The following is a 22,184-nucleotide window of genomic DNA, read 5'->3' as shown; positions in this document are numbered from 1 at the left end:
TTTTGTTCGTGCGTTCAAGACACTATCCGAAAGGATAAATAAGGGTGACGAGCATGGCGCATTTCGTGACAAAAAATGTCTAAATATTCCATTACCGTACTTCGAAGCATGTCAACCGCTGTTTAAAATCAATTTTTATGCCATTTTTCTCGTAAAAAAGCGATAATATTCAGACCGGGAAAGCGTGTATACGTACAAAGAGAGAGAAAATAAAAACATCTCGTGCCCTCGTGCACAAGCCTGAGTCTCAGAGTACTCTGACCGGCCACTATCCAAACGCGATAATGTGTTTCAGCCTGGGGCTGCCTCGATATCATTCAGCTTTTTCCCGGGCTCTGAGAGCCTATGGGAGCCGTAGGAAGTGTCATGTTACAGCAAAGATCCTCAGTCTTCAATAAACAGAGACAAGAAGAACAAGATCTTGTCAGAGAGGGCACTTCCTGTAAGGAATCTTCTCAGGTTTTTGCCTGCCATATGAGTTCTGTTATACTCACAGACACCATTCAAACAGTTTTAGAAACTTTAGGGTGTTTTCTATCCAAAGCCAATAATTATATGCATATTCTAGTTACTGGGCAGGAGTAGTAACCAGATTAAATCGGGTACGTTTTTTATCCGGCCGTGTCAATACTACCCCCTAGCCCTAACAGGTTAAAGGTGTTAACCCTTGCAAGGCTGCCAGCCCAGACGGCATCCCTAGCCGCGTCCTCAGAGCATGCGCAGACCAGCTGGCTGGTGTGTTTACAGACATATTCAATCAATCCCTATCCCAGTCTGCTGTTCCCACATGCTTCAAGAGGGCCACCATTGTTCCTGTTCCCAAGAAAGCTAAGGTAACTGAGATAAACGACTATTGCCCCATAGCACGCACTTCCGTCATCATGAAGTGCTTTGAGAGACAAGTCAAGGATCATATCACCTCCACCCTACCTGACACACTAGACCCACTCCAATTTGCTTACCGCACCAATAGGTCCACAGACGACGCAATCGCAATCACACTGCCCTAACCCATCTGGACAAGAGGAATACCTATGTAAGAATGCTGTTCACCGATTACAGTTCAGCATTTAACACCATAGTACCCTCTAAACTCGTCATTAAGCTGGGTCTCGACCGCGCCCTGTGCAATTGGGTCCTGGACTTCCTGATGGGCCGCCCCAGGTGGTGAGGGTAGGAAACAACATCTCTACCCCGCTGATCCTCAACACTGGGGCCCCACAAGGGTGCGTGCTCAGCCCTCTCCTTTACTCCCTGTTCACCTATGACTGCATGGCCATGCACGCCTCCAACTCAATCATCAAGTTTGCAGACGACACCACAGTGGTAAGCTTGATTACCAACAACGACGAGACAGCCTACATGAAGGAGGTCAGGGCCCTCAGAGTGTGGTGTCAGGAAAAGAACCTTACACTCAACTTCAACAAAACAAAGGAGATGATCATGGACTTCAGGAAACAGCAGAGGGAGCACCCTTCTATCCACATCAACAGGACAGTCGCGGAGAAGGTGGAAAGTTTTAAGTTCCTCGGAGTACACATCACGGTCAAACTGAAATGGTCCACCCACACAGACAGCGTGGTGAAGAAGGTGCAACAGCACCTCTTCAACCTCAGGAGGCTGAAGAAATTTGGCTTGTCACCGAAAACACTCACAAACTTTTACAGATGCACAATCGAGAGCATCATGTTGGGCTGTATCACCGCCTGGTACAGCAACTGCTCCACCCACAACCGTAAGGCTCTCCAGAGGGTAATGAGGTCTGCACAATGCATCACCGGGGGCAAATTACCTGCCCTCCAGGACACCTACACCACCTGATGTCACAGGAAGGCCAGAAAGATCATCAAGGACAACAACCACCTGAGCCACTGCATGTTCACCCCGCTATCATCCAGAAGGCGAGGTCAGTACAGGTGCATTAAAGCTGGGACCGAGAGACTGAAAAACAGCCATCACTAACATTGAGTGGCTGCTGCCAACATACTCACTCAAATCTCTAGCCACATTAATCATAAAAAATTGGATGTAATAAATGTATCACTAGTGACTTTAAACAATGCCACTTTATATAATGTTTACATACCCTACATATACATTTTATCTATAATTTATCTTCATATGATAAGGATTGAAAAGGATTTGCCAGTAGATTGTCAACTTGATTCATGATGATAACTGCTTGTCTAGCTTGCTAGCTAAGATTTTGAAAGTATCATGTTGACATGATCAGTCCACTCAAAGCTATGTAGATATAACGTGATTTGATGTCATTTTATGACCTTGAGCCTTCTTGAATGAGCACTCCTAATGTAAATCTATTTTCGAGCTCTCCACATAGATTTTGCGGTGAAACAGTGTCCCGATGAGTGACAGATCACTGGGCCAATCGCGGCGCAATGAAAGAACATTACCAACCCCTACGCTCCATATTATCTGCTGGTTAACCCAAGACCACAGCAAGCACTGAGCTAGGCTGAAACACCTGCATTTTGGAGCTGCCTTACTCAAAAAAGAGACCATCTTTGCATGTGGCTTTGTTAACTCAATTATTTTGTTTTTTACATTGTTTGCAAACTGATATGTGACACGTATTAATGCTAAAATAACATGCAAAACAGGCACACACAAAAAAATAACTAAAATAATAATATACAGTACCAGTCAAAAGTTTGGACACAGCAGTTTTTCATTACTTTTCCTATTTTCTGCATTGTATAATAATAGTGAAGACATCAAAACTATGAAATAACACATATGGAATCATGTAGTAACCAAAAAAGTGTTAAACAAATCAAAAAATATTTTAGATTTTAGATTCTTCAAAGTAGCTACCTTTTGCATTGATGACAGTGTTGCAAACTCTTGACATTCTCTCAACCAGCTTCACCTGGAACGCTTTTCCAACAGTCTTGAAGGAGTTCCCACATAAGCTGAGCACTTGTTGGCTGCTTTTCCTTCACTCTGCAGTGCAACTCATCCCAAACCATCTCAATTGGGTTGAGGTCGGGTGATTGTGGCGGCCAGGTCATCTGATGCAGCACTGCATCCCTCTCCTTGGTCAAATAGCCCTTACATAGCCTGTAGGTGTGTTTTGGGTCATAGTCCTGTTGAAAAACAAATGATAGTCCCACTAAGCGCAAACCAGATAGGATGGCGTATTGCTGCAGAATGCTGTGGTAGCCATGCTGGTTAACCCTTGTGTAGTCTTAACATTCTGTATACTCCCCTTGTCTTAAGAGTCAAAAAAGACCCGCCTTCACTAAACCCCTAAAATAAAGCAGCTTAATTGAACTTTAAACCCCAAATCTATTTTGCATGAAGAAACAACCTGTCATTCATCACAAACTTTGTGTATATCTGGGTTTTCCCTCTTTACAATGCAGAAAGACTGCATTTAATCAGTGGACACCACTCATTATTATTACAACACACCTGTCATAATTGTTTTCTTTACTGAAGTAGAGGTTTATTATTATTATTATTATTATTGGTACTGCATAGGTGTAAACATACATTTTTTAGCAAGAGATAGCACTTGTATAGCCTAAGAAAGTAGCAGAAATGTGCAGAAAGTAGTTTTGAATGCATTTTATTGAAGGGAACAAATAACAATCTAACTTTTTTGGCAACATTGTGATCTATTCTTATATACTGTACAATGAGGAATTCAACTGCAAAATACCAGTCTTCTCCCATTTTTTTAACCATTGCCCCCACCCACAAGGTGTATAAACAACAACAATAAATAAGAATAAAATAAGATAATAGATACAAAACAAAAATGTGAAGAACATAAATCAATAAACTCTAATTAGCACATGTAGGACAGTATGCAAGTGTGTGTGCATGGACTTTGCAGATGTATTTCTCACATGTGCAGCACATAGTATTTATTTTACAGTCCTTCTTTGGGTGCCAGAATTGGCATCTCCTCCTCTTGCCTACCCCAGCTGCAGCCTCAGATCAGGACAAGATTCAGCCCCCTGAACAGCTTTCACAAGTGCTGCAGAGACTGCTGTGACTCGGAGTTGCTCCTTTTTTGAAATGTGTGGGGTTACAAGTGCCTTTCCCAGCTGCTCCAGGAACACCCTCCTCATGTTCCGCTGATCAGGCATCCAGGTAGGGTTGATCTTGTTCCATATCACAGAGGCATTGTATGAGGACACATCAATGATGTTATGGAAGATGACCAGGGGCCAGTCATCCTCCTGCAGCTGTAAGTTCCAATCACCTTGTCCAGGTTGTCCACGCCTCCTTTGTTGTGGTTGTAGTCCAGGATGATGGCTGGCTTCCTGTCCTCATGATGACTCATCTCAGCTGTTTTGTGCAGTGTGCTCAGGAGGACCACATTCTTGTTCCTCTTTGGGAGGTAAGAAACTGGAGTGGTGGTGGGGGTGAAGGCAAACTTTGATGAAAGGCCTCTCTCAGGCTTGTTCTTTCTAACTGTGCCAACCATGGTGATCTTCCTCTTCAGGAGCTGCTGGCTGAGTTCAATCAGTAGCACACATAATCTACATTTCTCATTGTGTGTGTGTGTGTGTGTGTGTGTGTGTGTGTGTGTGTGTGTGTGTGTGTGTGTGTGTGTGTGTGTGTGTGTGTGTGTGTGTGTGTGTGTGTGTGTCTCTTTGTGGTGTGTAAATGATTTTATAACTGCCAGGTAAAAAATTACCCTAAGACAATCTTTGTACCCTGGTTGTGTACAGCTTTCATGGAATTATGAACAAAGGTTTCACTTTTTCTAATGTTGGGGTCACTCTAGGAAAAGTCATCAAATTTCAAGTTTAAAAAAGATCATTAGGGGGTTTTCTCTGAGGTTAAACATAGTGGCGGGTCATTTTTGACCCTTAAGACAACACAAGGGTTATGCGTGCCTTGAATTATAAATACATCATTGACACTGTCACCAGCAAAGCACCCCCACACATCACACCTCCTCCTCCATGCTTCACGGTGGAGACTACACATCCGGAGATCATCCATTCACCTACTCTATGTCTCACAAAGACACGGTGGTTGGAACCAAAAATCTAAAATTTGGACTTATCAGACCAAAGAACAGATTTCCACCGGTCTAATGTCCATTGCTCATGTTTCTTGGCCCAAGCAAGTCTCTTCTTCTTATTGGTGTCCTTAAGTAGTGGTTTCTTTGCAGCAATTCGACCCTGAAGGCCTGATTCACGCAGTCTCCTCTGAACAGTTGATGTTGAGATGTGTCTGTTAATTGAACTCTGTGAAGCATTTATTAGGGCTGCAATCTGAGGTGCAGTTAATTCTAATTAACTATCCTCTGCAGCAGAGGTATCTCTGGGTTTTTCTTTCCTGTGGCGGTCCTCATGAGAGCCAGTTTCATCATTGTGCTTGATGGTTTTTGCGACTGCACTTGAAGAAACTTTCAAAGTTTGACATTTCCTGATTGACTGACCATCATGTCTTAATGTAATGACAGACTGTCGTTTGCGCATTTGAGCTGTTCTTGCCATAATATGGACTTGGTCTTTTACCAAATAGGGCTTCTTCTATCTTCTGTAAACCACCCCCGTTGGTAGTTTAATCTTCCGCGTAACTCGTCAATTTTATACTCCAAAGATTGCACATTTGCTAGCAGAATGGAGGGAAGTGTTTTTTTTCTCTATCGCCTATGAATTCTCAGAAGGCAACCAGACCTTTAGCCCCTCTTTCTCCGCCTCCTCTTCACGCAGGTCATGGGGATCGGGGACTGTTCCCGAGGAAGCAGTATATCATTTACGTCGAGTCATGAAATGAAAAAAAGTATTCTGCTAGTCCGTGGTGAGTAATCACAGTCCTGATGTCTAGACCTTCATTTCGGTCATAAGAGACGGTAGCGGCAACATTATGTACAAAATAAGTAAAAAAATAAGTTGCAAATAAATGAACAAAAAAATCAGCTGGGGGCATGTAAAACGTCTGCCTTCTCCTCCAGCGCCATCTTAATTACTTATTTTGATTTGTTTAACACTTTTCTTCGATACTACATGATTCCATATGTGTTATTTCATAGTTTTGATGTCTTCACTACAATGTAGAAAATAGTCAAAATAAAGAAAAGCCTTGAATGAGTAGGTGTGTCCAAACTTTTGACTGGTATTATATATATATATATATATATATATATATATATATATATATATATATATATATATATATATATATATATATGTATGTATGTATGTATGTATGTATGTATGTATGTATGTATGTATGTATGTATGTATGTATGTATATATGTATATATATATATATATATATATATATATATATATATATATATATATATATATATACACTGCTCAAAAAAATAAAGGGAACACTTAAACAACACATCCTAGATCTGAATGAAAGAAATAATCTTATTAAATACTTTTTTCTTTACATAGTTGAATGTGCTGACAACAAAATCACACAAAAATAATCAATGGAAATCCAATTTATCAACCCATGGAGGTCTGGATCTGGTGTCACACTCAAAATTAAAGTGGAAAACCACACTACAGGCTGATCCAACTTTGATGTAATGTCCTTAAAACAAGTCAAAATGAGGCTCAGTAGTGTGTGTGGCCTCCACGTGCCTGTATAACCTCCCTACAACGCCTGGGCATGCTCCTGATGAGGTGACGGATGGTCTCCTGAGGGATCTCCTCCCAGACCTGGACTAAAGCATCCGCCAACTCCTGGACAGTCTGTGGTGCAACGTGGCGTTGGTGGATGGAGCGAGACATGATGTCCCAGATGTGCTCAATTGGATTCAGGTCTGGGGAACGGGCGGGTCAGTCCATAGCATCAATGCCTTCCTCTTGCAGGAACTGCTGACACACTCCAGCCACATGAGGTCTAGCATTGTCTTGCATTAGGAGGAACCCAGGGCCAACCGCACCAGCATATGGTCTCACAAGGGGTCTGAGGATCTCATCTCGGTACCTAATGGCAGTCAGGCTACCTCTGGCGAGCACATGGAGGGCTGTGTGGCCCCCCAAAGAAATGTCACCCCTCACCATGACTGACCCACCGCCAAACCGGACATGCTGGAGGATGTTGCAGGCAGCAGAACGTTCTCCACGGCGTCTCCAGACTCTGTCACGTCTGTCACGTGCTCAGTGTGAACCTGCTTTCATCTGTGAAGAGCACAGGGCGCCAGTGGCGAATTTGCCAATCTTGGTGTTCTCTGGCAAATGCCAAACGTCCAGCACGGTGTTGGGCTGTAAGCACAACCCCCACCTGTGGACGTCGGGCCCTCATACCACCCTCATGGAGTCTGTTTCGGACCATTTGAGCAGACACATGCACATTTGTGGCCTGCTGGAGGTCATTTTGCAGGGCTCTGGCAGTGCTCCTCCTGCTCCTCCTTGCACAAAGGCGGAGGTAGCGGTCCTGCTGCTGGGTTGTTGCCCACCTACGGCCTCCTCCACGTCTCCTGATGTACTGGCCTGTCTCCTGGTAGCGCCTCCATGCTCTGGACACTACGCTGACAGACACAGCAAACCTTCTTGCCACAGCTCGCATTGATGTGCCATCCTGGATGAGCTGCACTACCTGAGCCACTTGTGTGGGTTGTAGACTCTGTCTCATGCTACCACTAGAGTGAAAGCACCGCCAGCATTCAAAAGTGACCAAAACATCAGCCAGGAAGCATGAGACAGAGTCTGAGAAGTGGTCTGTGGTCACCACCTGCTGAACCACTCCTTTATTGGGGGTGTCTTGCTTATTGCCTATAATTTCCACCTGTTGTCTATTCCATTTGCACAACAGCATGTGAAATTTATTGTCAATCAGTGTTGCTTCCTAAGTGGACAGTTTGATTTCACAGAAGTGTGATTGACTTGGAGTTACATTGTGTTGTTTAAGTGTTCCCTTTATTTTTATGAGCAGTATGTATTTAAACACACACTACCGTTCAAAAGTTTGGGGTCACTTAGAAATGTCCTTGTTTTTGAAAGAAAATATAATTTTTTGTCCATTAAAATAACATCAAATGATCAGAAATACAATGTAGACATTGTTATTAATGTTGTAAATTACTACTGTAGCTGGACACGGCTGATTTTTAATCGAATATAGGCGTACAGAGGCCTATTATCAGCAACCATCACTCCTGTGTTCCAATGGCATGTTGTGTTAGCTAATCCAAGTTGATCATTTTAAAAGGCTAATTGATCATTAGAAAACCCTTTTGCAATTATGTTAGCACAGCTGAAAACGGTTGTCCTGATTAAAGAAGCAATAAAACTGGCCTTCTTTAGACTAGTTGAGTATCTGGAGCATCAGCATTTGTGGGTTTGATTACAGGCTCAAAATGACCAGAAACAAATAACTTTCTTCTGAAACTCGTCAGTCTATTCTTGTTCTGAGAAATGAAGGCTATTCCATGCGAGATATTGCCAAAAAACTGAAGATCTCGTACAACGCTGTGTACTACTCCCTTCACAGAACAGCGTAAACTGGCTCTAACCAGAATAAAAAGAGGAGTGGGAGGCCCTGGTGCACAACTGAGCAAGAGGGCAAGTACATTAGAGTTTCTAGTTTCAGAAACAAACACCTCACAAGTCCTCAACGGGCAGCTTCATTAAATAGTACCCGTAAAACACCAGTCTCAACGTCAACAGTTTAGAGGCGACTCTAGGATGCTGGCCTTCTAGGCAGAGTTCCTCTGTCCAGTGTCTGTGTTCTTTTGCTCATCTTAATCTTCTCTTTTTATTGGCCAGTCTGAGATATGGCTTTTTCTTTGCAACTCTGCTTAGAAGGCCAGCATCCCGGAGTCGCCTCTTCACTGTTGACCTTGAGACTGTTTTTTTGCAGGTACTATTTAATGAAGCTGCCAGTTGAGGACTTGTGAGGCATCTGGTTAGTAATTGCTTGCTACCAACCTTGCCAGCAGGCATGCCAGCTAAGCTAGTTAGCCAAACTAGCTACTCTAATTTGATAGCCTCAAAAAGCTTCTTGGTAGTAAGTTATGTGGTTGGGAGATTGGTAACCTATCTGGGCTAGCTAAAGCCAACTTCATAAAATTGCTAGATGGCTAGTAATATTACAGAGAAACAACAACAAAAATATTTTTATAAAACAGGACAAATCTGAGGGGGCGTGTGCCCCTGTGCCCCCTATGGGCATGACGCATCTGCACACCTCCCCCAACACACATCTTTGGAGAGCTTCTGAAACACATGGCTCCTAAAACACAAACAAAAGGTGCCGATTGCGCTATTAGTAAAATAAGCATTGCCTCTTGAGATTACTGTGAAACACTCTTGGACAGCCACACTGATGAGGGGGCTTCAGTCAGTCAGATAAACAGCAGTTGAATGACGCCCACCCACACCACTCTGCTCAACTCTGATGTATTTCACAGATAGAAACTGAATGGCTACACATTAAGGGAGGGGGCATGGCCAGGGTTGGGTAGGTTACTTTCTAAATGTAATCCGTTACAGTTACTAGTTACCTGTCCAAAACTGTCATCAGTAGCATATCTTTTGGATTTCCCAAACTCAGTAATGTAATCTGATTACATTCAGTTACTTTTAGATTACTTTCCCCTTAAGAGGCATTAGAAGACAAAAATGATTAAACAATAACAAAACGGCCGCCCCGCCTCTGTTTTGGTAAAAAGCTTAGGGATGGGCCTGGAGAAATGTAACCACTCTCAGATTAATAGACTGAGCTATGGATGCAATGACTAACTATCCATGGTATCAAAATTATTGTTTGAACCATGTTATGAGGCTATACAGTGTTTGTTTACATTTAGAATGTTTACAAACTTTGGAGAAAAACAAGGTTATATTGTGGGTTCTGATAGGGTACAAAAGTTGAACTAAGCTCATGAGGCATTTATAAGGTATATTTTTTTAAGAATCAATGGATATATATGTATAATTTATAAGTCCAAAATTGGATGTAGCAACTATAGATTGCCCCTTTAAATCTATCATAAGTGTTTGAGTTTGAGCATGTGTCCATTAGGCCTATGGATTTCTTAATTTTTTTAAATCAGTATGAATTAGATTGAACACCCCACTTTTATTCCATTGGCTGGGGTCCGCACTGTGCAGCTGTTGCAAGAGCACATTTTTCACTGGCTGTCCACTGGTTTCAAAAACAATGATTGATAGGCAGCTTTAACTTCTTGAATTCAACCATTATTGGGTTCAAATACACATTTAGATTTGTGAACTGCCATCCACAACAACCACAATCTGTGAGGCGCAAATAGCTAAATGAGAGGGCAGCAGTGTGATTCACATCAATGCGCTATTGTAATGCTTTAGTAGAATAAGTGTCGGAGTCAGGCGCAGGACACATGGATGAGTGTAAACAATAACGTGTTTACTAAAATCATAATCAAACTTCTTCCACATCCAAATACAGGGTTAGGCGAAACCACCTCCAACAATCACAAAACAGGAAACAATCACGGACAAGACAAACAGGGAAGCCAGAGGGTTAAATAATGAACATAATCAGGGAATCAAAAACAGGTGTGAATAATAAAGACAAAAGCAAACGAACAGGGAAACATAGATCGGTGGCAACTAGTAAGCCGGTGACGTCGACCGCCGAACGTCGCCCGAACAAGGAGAGGGGCCGACTTCGGTGGAAGTCGTGACAGCTATGTAGATATCAATAATAAGTGATATCCGTATCGCTGTAGACTACACCACTGCTGTCATCCTTAACTCCAAGTGTTTATTCAAATTGGATAATCTTTGGATGCCGACAGCAGTCGACACCATTGGGAGACATATCTTGGACTGAAGCTTGCTCTTTTCCCGCGATCCATCAAACACATAGGTGTCATCATAGTGGTGTATGGCTTGTGGTCAGACTCGCTCAGGTGGTATAAATTTAAAGTTGCGCCTTTTTTCAATGGTGATTTGAATGTCATTGAGAAAACAGAGAAGTGTCAAAGATTTTCTTTTCTCGCTAACATCTTTTCGGAGTTTAAAAGTAATCCTCGAAGTAATCATCTAGTTTTTCAAAAGTATCTATAATCTGATTACAACATTTTTTGCTGGTATTTTGCTGGTAACATACAGATTACAGTTACCGGTTTTTGTAATTCCTTACATGTAATCCGTTACTCCCCAACCCTAGGCATGGCTTGACATTGCGTGACTCTTTTGGCAGTCTTGATTTGATCACATTAACATAAATAAACAAATCCTCTTATAATCAGTACCTCAATGGGGTTGCGGTCAACCAGAGCCAAGCCAACACACTGCAGGGTCTGCATGGCTATTTTCATCATCACAAAATGCCACCGCTTAATCACTTCCTTTAATCATTAGCTTTATGGATGGACATAACCCAGTGATCAATATTATAATTTATTAACAGTGACAAAAATGCTGCATTAAAGTAAATAGTCTATGACCTCATGAGTCTGATTTCACATATTGCATAATTGTATCACCAAAAGTAACACACTTTTATAAGACAAAAATGGCCAAACATTAAGTTTTGTTCATGGTATGTGCAGTCTCTCCTAAATTCTCTTTCCAAATGGTTGCTTGTCACAAACACTTAGATCCATGATAACTAAAGGTTTTTGATTGTTATTGTTGTGCAGTGGCTTGCAGCCAATCAATGCATTCACACCAATGAGTAAGGGACCCCTGTCTGGGCAGAGCTACAGTATGTTGACTACACCACAGCAACTCAGCCACAAGGCTCTACCTGGAAGGGATCAATATCTGAACCACAGGACACATTTCACCTGGAGGATGATGGGAGGTCAGATATGATGTTTGGATTAATTCTGAGAGCTGTTGTCTTACTACCTTGTTCCATCCTCTATCAGATGGAAAACAGTCAATGTTTACTACTGATATCATAGAGCCAAGACAAACCATGGAAGACAGTTATGTAATAAACAGACAGACAGAGAGAGAGACAGAGAGAGAGAGAGAGACAGAGAGACAGAGAGAGAGAGAGAGAGAGAGACAGAAATGTTGTGAAAGAGAGGGAGAGCTCTGTGGTGAAAGTGGTTTAGTGAAAGTTTTGTATGGTCCATTACGTTGTTCATATGGACTGAGTCAAGTCTGCTTCTCTCTTTGTCACAGGCATGTCAGGCATGGACAACATGGACCGAGGTTTTTTCCGGAAGGTGGATGTGCCAGACCATGCTCATTACATCGTGGCCTGTTTTGTCGTGGTGATTGGAGCAGTAGGGGTCGGTGGGAACGCCCTGGTGATGTACGCCTTCTTCAGGTAGGCCACAGTACCTGAGGGAAGAGGGGAATGAAGGAGGGAATATCACCTGTTGGAGGAGAGAGGGCAAGTGTTTCTAGCCTGGGTACCAGTCTGTTTCTGCTCTCTTTCAGACTTTTATCCTCTAAACCTGTTCTTATTTGATTCGCCAAAGTAATTACTAAGTGTTTATTACAGGATAGATTTTACCATGCAAGGTATTTAAAAGAGGATATTTGAATATTTGAAGATCGTTGTGGGAACAGGCATGAGAATATGAATCATCCCAGATTTTCACACCCTTTGGTTTTAGCTCTCAGATTTGTCTTCATATGCCTGTTCTTTGTGCAATCCTGTCCGTTTAAATTCCTCAAAACTGTTTGTGTTCAGCTCTTCAGTAAGGGGCCGATTCAGACTTAGGAAATCGATGCCCTTTTTACACATTTTGATTTAAGCACTTCTCAGTAGTTGGTACTCAGACTTACCTTATACAAGTACGTTATGGGCTGTGCAGGTGTGGCTCCCTTGCGTGCACTGAATAAACATAATTCAACTGCTGAAAATCCTCCCACTTGCTGGCCAACAGATTTTCTGGTGGAGTTTTCATTCAATAGGGTCTCCAGTACATTTATCTAAAGCCATCCCTTTAAATACGGTGTAACTTTCATTTGAATTTGACAGACTCATTAGAATACCATATATCGAGAGAATGGGTTCAGAATATTAGGGATCAATGAAATAAAGCCATCTAAAGACATTCATATTTGTCTCCTTTTCAGCACCAATTACTACATTTAAAAATACTCTGATCTTGTACATTATTTAGGGTAAGGAAAGTATTTATGAATCATGCAAAGTAGGGTTGGAGAGCCTTTGCTCATGAAATATATTGGTTAATCAAAAATATGGTGGTTTGACTCATATTCAACTGTTCAATCCATTAAATATTGGACGGTGAGAAAAGTGTACAATAGAGGTTGAATAATAGTCCTACAGACGGGTTGGTTTTTTGACAACAAAACCAATGTGAGTGCAACCATGGGGCAAAATAGACGGGGTTGGCTTAGATTTGTTGACAACAAGTAAACTATATTTCGTCTCCAATGTCTATTGAAAACATAAATACATTTGCACAATGAGTACTTGTCTCTGAAATACATCATTACTGTTGTTGGTTAGCTAGCTAGCACATTTTTGGCCATATTAGCATTGACATGAAATCAGTCAAAACACCTCAAAACAAGACATGGTATCAAGAACAAGATGGAACCAGCTGAAACGAGTCACTTACAATTCCCCACATGGCAGCTTCTTGTCATTGTGGCTAGCTATTTGACTATCCAGAATCACAACAACTTGCGGACTTCTGCTCCATAGAAGCGAACTCATTGCTTTCGTGACATTGTCAGCCAACCCATCTATAAATGTACCCTAATAATCCTCCCTAAATCATGGAACTGTGATGACAACGGTCCAGTCGTTGTGAACTGTGCACTAGGATCCAGGTTTAAACTGCTATGTCTGGTCTTGGTTCCATAATGACTCAAATAGGCTACATGTCCCAAACGTTAACCTAATATGATCCACTATTACTAGCGACTCTGACGAACAACCACACGGACCCCAGCTAGCACAACGGATGTGGGCCGATTCCGGCTGAGAGTCGGGGCACTCGGCTGAGAGACTTGGCCGACGTCATGTGGCCCTAGTCTGGGCCATCTTTCGGCAGTATTACTTATGGCTAGGATGCAGGATTGAGCTCGGACCGATTCCGGTGTGAGTTATCTGGCCCAAATGTATTACTTGGGGCTCGGGCCGATGGGTGCTACTCTCTGGCAGATGATTACACGGGCTGCTTTATATAACATTTCATTATTTTTCCATATTTTCACATATTTTCTGTGATCAAAAAATACAATTAACATTTTAATTAAATTCTTTATTAACAGTCCTGTTTAAGTAGTATTTTAGTATTTTGATACTTTGTGCAAGGCAATTGATAAGCATTAAACTTTGGATGGAGCCTCCCGAGTGACGCAGCGGTCTAAGATACTGCATCGCAGTGCAAACAGCGTTGCTACCCGTGCCTGCCGCGACCAGGAGACCCATGAGGCGATGTACAATTGGCCCAGCGTCGTCCGAGTTACGGGAGAGTTTGGCCGGGATGTCCTTGTCCAATCGCGCTGTAGTGACACCTGTGGCGGGCCAGGTTCATGCACGCTGACACGGTCACCAGGTGTACAGTGTTTCCTCCGACATAATTTTTTTGGGGGTGGATGGGTATAATTTGTATGCATAAAATGTATAATAGTAATATTTAAAATGACTAAATCTGGTAATTTTGTATGCATTTATTTAAATTAGCATCGAGCTGCTTCAGGGGGGATTCTGGTAAGATGCCGGCAAAGTCGGGTGCATTCCGGTAGACGGAAACGGCTCGATGTACTTGGTAGGATTCTGGGCAGTCATTCATTTTGATTCTGGTCCGAGTCCAAAACCTGATCCGGGCCAATTGAATAAATACCACCCGTTGGGAGAGGGCCGCTCTGGACCAATTCCTCATTGCTATCTGGGACGTGACAGAAGAAAGATAGTAATCTAATGATGTAATGCAAAAATATTTAGGCTACAAATTGAAGGACACTAAGACTAAAGGGACCATTATTATGTATGTGGGTATTACTGACAGTGGCTTCCAATAGTGACTAATATTTCATATGAAAAAAGACAAGCCTGGGAATATAGTTAAAATATTCTAGACAGTATAAATCAACTCGGTAGGTTCCGTGCTATGGTCAGTGCACACAGATTTCCATAAGATACAGCCTCGGCTTGGGTCTTTGAATTTCACCACCCAAAATTATGAAGCCGTAGTCCTACAATTAGTAACTATTTCTATTTCACTGTGGAAAAGAGGCTGAAATATTTATCATGTTTGCATGATTTTCATTATGCTGATATCTGTTTCCAGCAATCATAAGGTAAAATGGACCAAAACAATTGTCATTTATGGAACAAGTCAAAAGTTTAGACACACCTACTCATTCAAGGGTTTTTCTTTATTTTTACTATGTTCTACATTGTTAAATAATATTGAAGACATCAAAACTATGAAATAACACACATGGAACCATGCAGTAATCAAAGATCTAAATATATTTTAGAATTTAGATTCTTCAAAGTAGTCACCCTTTGCCTTGATGACAGCTTTACACACTCTTGGAATTCTCTCAACCAGCTTCACCTGGAATGCTTGTCCAACAGTCTTGAAGGAGTTCCCACATATGCTGAGCACTTGTTGGCTGCTTTTCCTTCACTCTGCGGTCCAACTCATCCCAAACCATCTCAATTGGGTTGAGGTCGGGTGATTTTGGAGGCCAGGTCATCTGATGCAGCATTCCATTACTCTACTTCTTGGCTTCACGGTGAGAACCACACATGCGGAGATCATCCGTTCACCTACTCTGCGTCTCACAAAGACACGGCGGATATATTTAAGACTTTTTGGCTACTACATGATTCCATATGTGTTATTTCATAGTTTTGTTGTCTTCACTATTATTCTACAATGTAGAACATAGTAAGAATAAAGAAAAACCCTTGAATGAATAGGTGTGTCCAAACCTTTTACTGGTACTGTATATTTATACTGAACAAAAATATAAGCTCAACATGTAAAGTGTTGGTACCATGTTTCATGAGCTGAAAAAAAAGCTTATTTCACTCAAATTTTGAGCACAAATTTGTTGAAATCCCTGTTAGTGAGCATTTCTCCTTTGCCAAGATAATCCATCCGACTGACATGTGTAGCATATCAAGAAGCTTATTAAACAGCATGATACTTACACAGGTGCACCTTGTGCTGAGGACAATAAAAGGCCAATCTAAAATGGGCAGTTTTGTCACACAACACAATGCCACAGATTTTGTGGGAGAGTGCAATTTGCTTGCTGACTGCAGGAATGTCCACCAGAGCTGTTGCCAGATAATTAAATGTTAATTTATCTACCATAAGCTGCCTCCAATGTCATTTTACAGAATTTAGCAGTCCGTCCAACGGCCTCACAACCGCAGGCCACGTGTAACCACGCCAGCCCAGGACCTCCACATCTGGCTTCTTCACCTGCAGGATTGTCTGAGACCAACCACCCGGACAGCTGATGAAACTGTGGGTTAGAAGAACTGAAGAATTTTTGCACAAACTGTCAGAAACCATCTCAGTGAAGTTCATCCGCATGCTCATCATCCTCACCAGGGTCTTGACCTGACTGCAGTTCTGCATCGTAACCGACATCAGTGGGAAAATACTCAACTTCGATGGCCACTGGCACGCTGGAGAAGTTTGCTCTTCACAGATGAATCCCGGTTTCAACTGTACCTGGCAGATGGCAAGCGGTTTGCTGATGTGCGCAAGCGGTTTGCTGATGTCAAAATTGTGAACAGAGTGCCCCATGGTGGCGGTTGGGTTATGGCATGGGCAGGCATGAGCTATGGACAACAAACAATTGCATTTTATCAAGAGCTATTTGAATGCACAGAGATACCGTGATGAGATCCTGAGGCCCATTGTTGTGCCATTCATCCACCACCGCCATGACCTCATGTTTCAGCAGGATTATGCACGGCCCAATGTCGCAAGGATCTGTACACAATTCCTGGAAGCTGAAAATGTCCCAGTTCTTCAATGACCTGCGAACTCACAAGATATTTCACCCATTGAGCATTTTTGGGGTGCTCTGGATCAACATGTACGACAGCATGTTCCAGTTCCCGCTAATATCCAGCAACTTTGCACAGCCATTGAAGAGAGTGGGACAACATTCCACAGGCAAAAAATCAACAGCCTGATCAACTCTCTGTGGAAGAGGTGTGTTGCACTGCATGAGGAAAATGGTGGTCACACCAGGTACTGACTGGTTTTCTGATCCACACCCCTAGTTTTTTTTAAGGTATCTGTGACCAACAGATACATATCTGTATTCCCAGTCATGTGAAGTCCATAGATTAGGGTCTAATGCATTTATTTCAATTGACTGATTTCCTTATATGAACTGTAACTCAGTAAAATCTTTGAAATTATTGCTTGTTGCGTTAATATTTTTGTTCAGTGTACCTTATCCAAACAGATTACTTATTTACCTAGCTTTTATCAATAGCTGTTACAAATTTACAAAATACAGTGCATGGAGATTGTTGTTATTTTTATCAGAAAAAAATGAAGTTTATGTTTTTTCACTTGGAACTGATAGGTTGCTCGACCTTATTCATGTTTTCCTTGCATGGAACGGTGGTGTAATTATTAGGGAATTAAGTTAAAGTCAAAATACGCGTATCTGTAGACAACTCTGCCACACCTACATTTCTGTGATCTCCACCCCAAATGTATAACTGGCTGGCACATGCATTTCCTCATGGTTACATTCAAGGTCAGAATATGCATAGAAAGAAAAGTGCTTTGTTTTTATTAACTAGGCAAGTCAAGGATCGCCGTTCCGTCAACGGGACAGTTGGAAATCATGCAGCGCGTTATTTTCAAGATCGCAGATTTTAGAGAAACAACACGTCGGTACATATAAGTGTCTTATATCGGCTGAAAGCTTAAATTCTTGTTAATATAACTGCACTGTCCAATTTACAGTAGCTATTACTGCGAAAAAAAATGCCATGCTATTGTTTGAGGAGAGCTCCTTACAACAAAATCCTTTTTTCTACACGGTAGGTTTGATAAATGTATACTTACATTCTGAAATCTTGCTCTGATTTATCATCCAAAGGGTCCCAGAGATAACATGAAGTTTCATTTTGTTAGATAAAATCATTTTTCATATCCTAAAAAGGTCCATATAGCACGCACGATCGATTTTGTATTTCCACTCGTTCAATATGCAAAGAAAGGAATCTGTGAAAATCTCACCCTAAACGTTGTTTGAACAAGTCAAATCACATTCGTATCTATTCCTCAGAGATCCTAGAAGGTAACAAGACTTCAATATTTCATTAGGGGTGTAGTATAGCCTATAGGACACCCTATTTGGTCAGAGAGCAACGCCTTCATGGCACGCCGATGACGCGGGCGGCCATCACTTGAATGGCTGTATCTTTGTATAAGCACCAATCGGGGTCAAACAAAGCTAGCTAGATAGCCAATGAGCTGGGCTTTACGGGAGTATCTGGAAACTATGTATATGTCGTAAAATGTAGGTTCTAACCTTGTACGACAGCATGCCTTTTAATTTTGGACAAAAATTATAAGGATATTCAGAGTTATGAAGTTATGAAAACTGGTTGTTTTGCAAATGTTGAACTTATAATATGGCTACTAATACTTGGAAAGCTAAATCAAAGTCCAGGTACACAGGTTTGACGATATTCTTGCAGAAAAATGGAATATGAATGCGAATCTCTCCTTCACGATTTGCCCAAATGTCCCTGTGGACTTCACACTAAAGTTTTGTAGGTCAATCATTCTTCAAGCTATCCATCTGAAACTTTGCACATACACTGATGCCATCTTGTGGACACTATCGGAATTACAACCAGAGTAATAGCTAGAACTATGACCTTTCCATTGCATTTCAAAGATGGTGGTAGAAAAAGACTGGTTGGTTTTTTTCTTTGTATTTTCTTCTACCAGATCTATTGTGTTATATTCTCCTACATTCAATTCACATTTCCACAATACTCAAAGTGTTTCCTTTCAAATGGTACCAAGAATATGCATATCCTTGCTTCAGGGCCTGAGCTACAGGCAGTTTGATTTGGGTATGTTATTTTAGGCGAAAATTGAAAAAAAGGGGGCTTTTTTTAAATATTAAGAACAAATTCTTATTTACAATGACGGCCTACCCTGGCCAAACCCGGACGATGCTGAGTCAATTGTGCACCGCCCTATGGGCCTCTAGCACTGAGATGCAGACCGCTGCACCACTCGGGAGCCCAATAAAAAGGGAATTGACTACCATTTACATGCGCGTAACATGGGTCTGAATTCCCCTCTAATAGAGTAGTCACTTTTCATAAATCACTGGACCTGGTTCATCATTGGCCAACTGAGTGAAAGTGAACCTCAACGGTTGCAGCAGGATGACAGGTGTTGTTTTTTCATGTTTGATTGAACAATATGAAGAGTGGTGGTGGTGTGCTCTTGAGTGTTACGTGTTTTGACATGACATGACATGGTACTGTTCTGACACCAAGACTTATTCTCGCTGGTGCTGGGAGCGACAGAATGAAGCGAGCTAATGATGGGTGACAGACAGTGTGCATGCATTGTCCAGCTAGTTCTTATCCATAAACTCAAATCAGGAAGTGTTTTATAATTGGTGTGGATTCATACTTGCCTGACGACTCACACACAATTCTTCCGCTGCTCTATCGATCGCTACACACTTCAGTCTGAATCTGCCGTCTTTTAAGTCATTTGTGGTGATGAGAGGAATTGTACAAAACAAAGTCATCAGCGATTGGATCATCTATAACCAATCAGAGTATGACAAAGCCAATGAGGAATTAACCCAAACATGTATTTTTTATTAACAAATATCAACAAACAAAAGAAGATTAGTCACATGCAAACTATTTACATTGCCAGGAATCCTAAACAAACAAATCATATTCATTAATAATACAACACGTTTTAATTGCCTTTGTTTTTCATTTTAGTTAAAGTAGTGCCGTATTGTTTAAATTCATTTATAAAGTGAAGAAAGTTAAGTTTTGATTTAGAGCATTCGCATTTGTGAATATGAAAATGTACCTAATATTATTAGCAGTTGAATTAAATATACTACATCTTTATCAATGTCAGAATTTTTTTAATAAATCATTATATCAAAACCGTTAAATTGTACAACCGGTCAAAAAAAATTTGGAACAAAATTCTGAATGTCAATCCCAAAAACATTCTACTATAAAACACAGGCAAAAAAACACATGCAAAATGGTCTCCTCCATTCCACAGAAATCACAATTATAGTCAATATTCAGCTTGAATCTTTCCAAAACATGTTTCACAGGATAAATTCTATGTAACTTTTTAAATGAAACTTCCTTTACCTGGTTACTGATAAAATATTTGTTAGCAATTTTCCATGCTTTCCCCCATTGCATATCACCATAGATATTTGACCAAAAGAATCTGTCTGAGGGAATTGTAGTATAACAAACAATATTCCTTATATGTTTATTACTACATATCTTTGATGTTAATATTGCCAATTAATATATTTGAATGTAAATCTATGTTACTTACATCAACCACAGAGGAATTTTAAAAAGATACAACCCACCCCCCCCCCCCCCCCCCGGAATTGCATATTACTTCGGGGTTATTGGAATTTTTTATTTATCAAGAAATTCCCCATATGAGAGTAGATATCCATCCTCATTCAGTAACTGACCAACCAAAATTATTTAATTCTCAAACCAGTTATGAAAAAAAGAGACTTATTTTTAAATTGTATATCTTTGTTATTCCATAGAAAGTATCTGTGAGGGGAAAAATTGTGTTTATACGCTAACATCCGAGCTAAAATTGCCTGCTTATGGAATTTGGACAATTATACTGGGATTTTATCAACATCAAAATTACATTGATGAAAAAATTCTAAACCACCAACAGAGTCAAATAAATACTTAGGAACGACATTCCAAATACTGTTCTGGTTCTTAACATACTTCAGAATCCAATTTATTTTAAAAGTATTATTTAGAGTATTGAAATCTAAAACCTCAAGACCTCCTTGTTCTTGGGTATTGGTGAGAATATCTTTCCGTAGATAGTGAGGCTTGTTCCGCCAAATAAAATTATGAAGAATCTTATCTAATTTTAGGGGATAATTCAAGTGATAACGAGACATAAACCGATCTGGATAACCCTTCAGCTTTGGACTAAAAACCCGACCATATAATGAAATATCTCATCAACCAGAGGTTCAATTTCTTCTTTGTTTTCTCAATAATGGGGATAAAGTTTAATTCACTCCTTTGTTTGTCATCCTTGCATATAACCATTCCAAGATAAGTAACCTTATCTTTAATTGGGATACCATATACTTCGTGTAAAAAACTATCCTTGAGTGGAAATAAGACTGACTTATTAATATTAATTTTTCAAACCCGAAACTTCAATACAGGAAACTGCTTTAGAAACCTCCTTCCTGTCTCTCAAAAATATGGTGATATCAGCCAGTTGACATAGTTTAAATTCATTGCCAAATTCCCTTTCTTGATATGAAGAGCCATAATTTGAGTAACCAATAAAAATAAAAATGGACTAATTGGGCAGCCCTGCCTAATGCCACGCCCAATATCAAATCTTTGGGATGTCCCGTGAGCTAATTTTACAGAGCTAGTACAATCACTACATAAAGTTTGGACTGCTTTCAAAAAAAAGTCAAACCCCAAAAAACGTATTGCTTTGCACATAAACTCATGTTCTACAGTGTAAAAAGCTTTATATAATTTTTTTTTTAAAACATAAGAAGACTATCATCAAGGATGAGGTCATTTATAGTCAATCATATCTAAGACCAACCTGATGTTATTACTAATGTGTCAACCATGCATAAAAACAGATTGTTCTTATTCAATTACATTATGCAAGCCTTGTTTCAAACTCTTAGCAAATACAAGGGCAAATAATTTCCCATAATTTGTCATGTCCTGACCAGTAATAGGGGTTATTTGTATTGTAGTTTGGTCAGGACGTGGCAGAGGGTATTTGTTTTATGTGGTTCGGGGTGGTGGTTTGTTTAGAAGGGTGTTTGATTTATTATTTCCAGGTTTTGGGTTATGTTCTATGTCTTTTGTATTTCTACGTTCTCTCTAGTTTAGTATTTCTATGTCTAGGTAATTGGGTGTTGGACCCTCAATTGGAGGCAGGTGTTTTTAGTTGCCTCTGATTGAGGGTCCTATATATAAGTATGTGTTTGTATTAGTGTTTTGTGGGAGATTGTTGCTGTGTATAGCTCTGTGCCTTA

The 22,184-nt window shown here is 40.7% G+C and overlaps 1 protein-coding gene across 2 annotated transcripts in view; it reads left to right on the top strand.

The window, feature by feature from the left end:
* opn4xa (opsin 4xa) overlaps nt 1–22,184 on the top strand; it is a 65,938-nt gene that overhangs the window by 14,676 nt on the left and 29,078 nt on the right. Inside the window, 1 exon segment of one of the 2 annotated variants that reach the window (NM_001279055.2) lies at nt 12,078–12,225. In NM_001279055.2, the coding sequence (NP_001265984.1) occupies nt 12,080–12,225 (146 nt within the window). In that variant the 5' untranslated portion in view covers nt 12,078–12,079. 2 annotated transcript variants of the gene reach the window in all.

The sequence above is a fragment of the Salmo salar genome, chromosome 01 (genome assembly GCF_965601325.2).
Source record: "Salmo salar chromosome 01, fSalSal1, whole genome shotgun sequence".
Taxonomy (NCBI): Eukaryota; Metazoa; Chordata; class Actinopteri; order Salmoniformes; family Salmonidae; genus Salmo; species Salmo salar.
The sequence above is the reverse complement of the archived record's forward strand: the minus strand, read 5'-3'. Positions and strand labels throughout refer to the sequence as shown.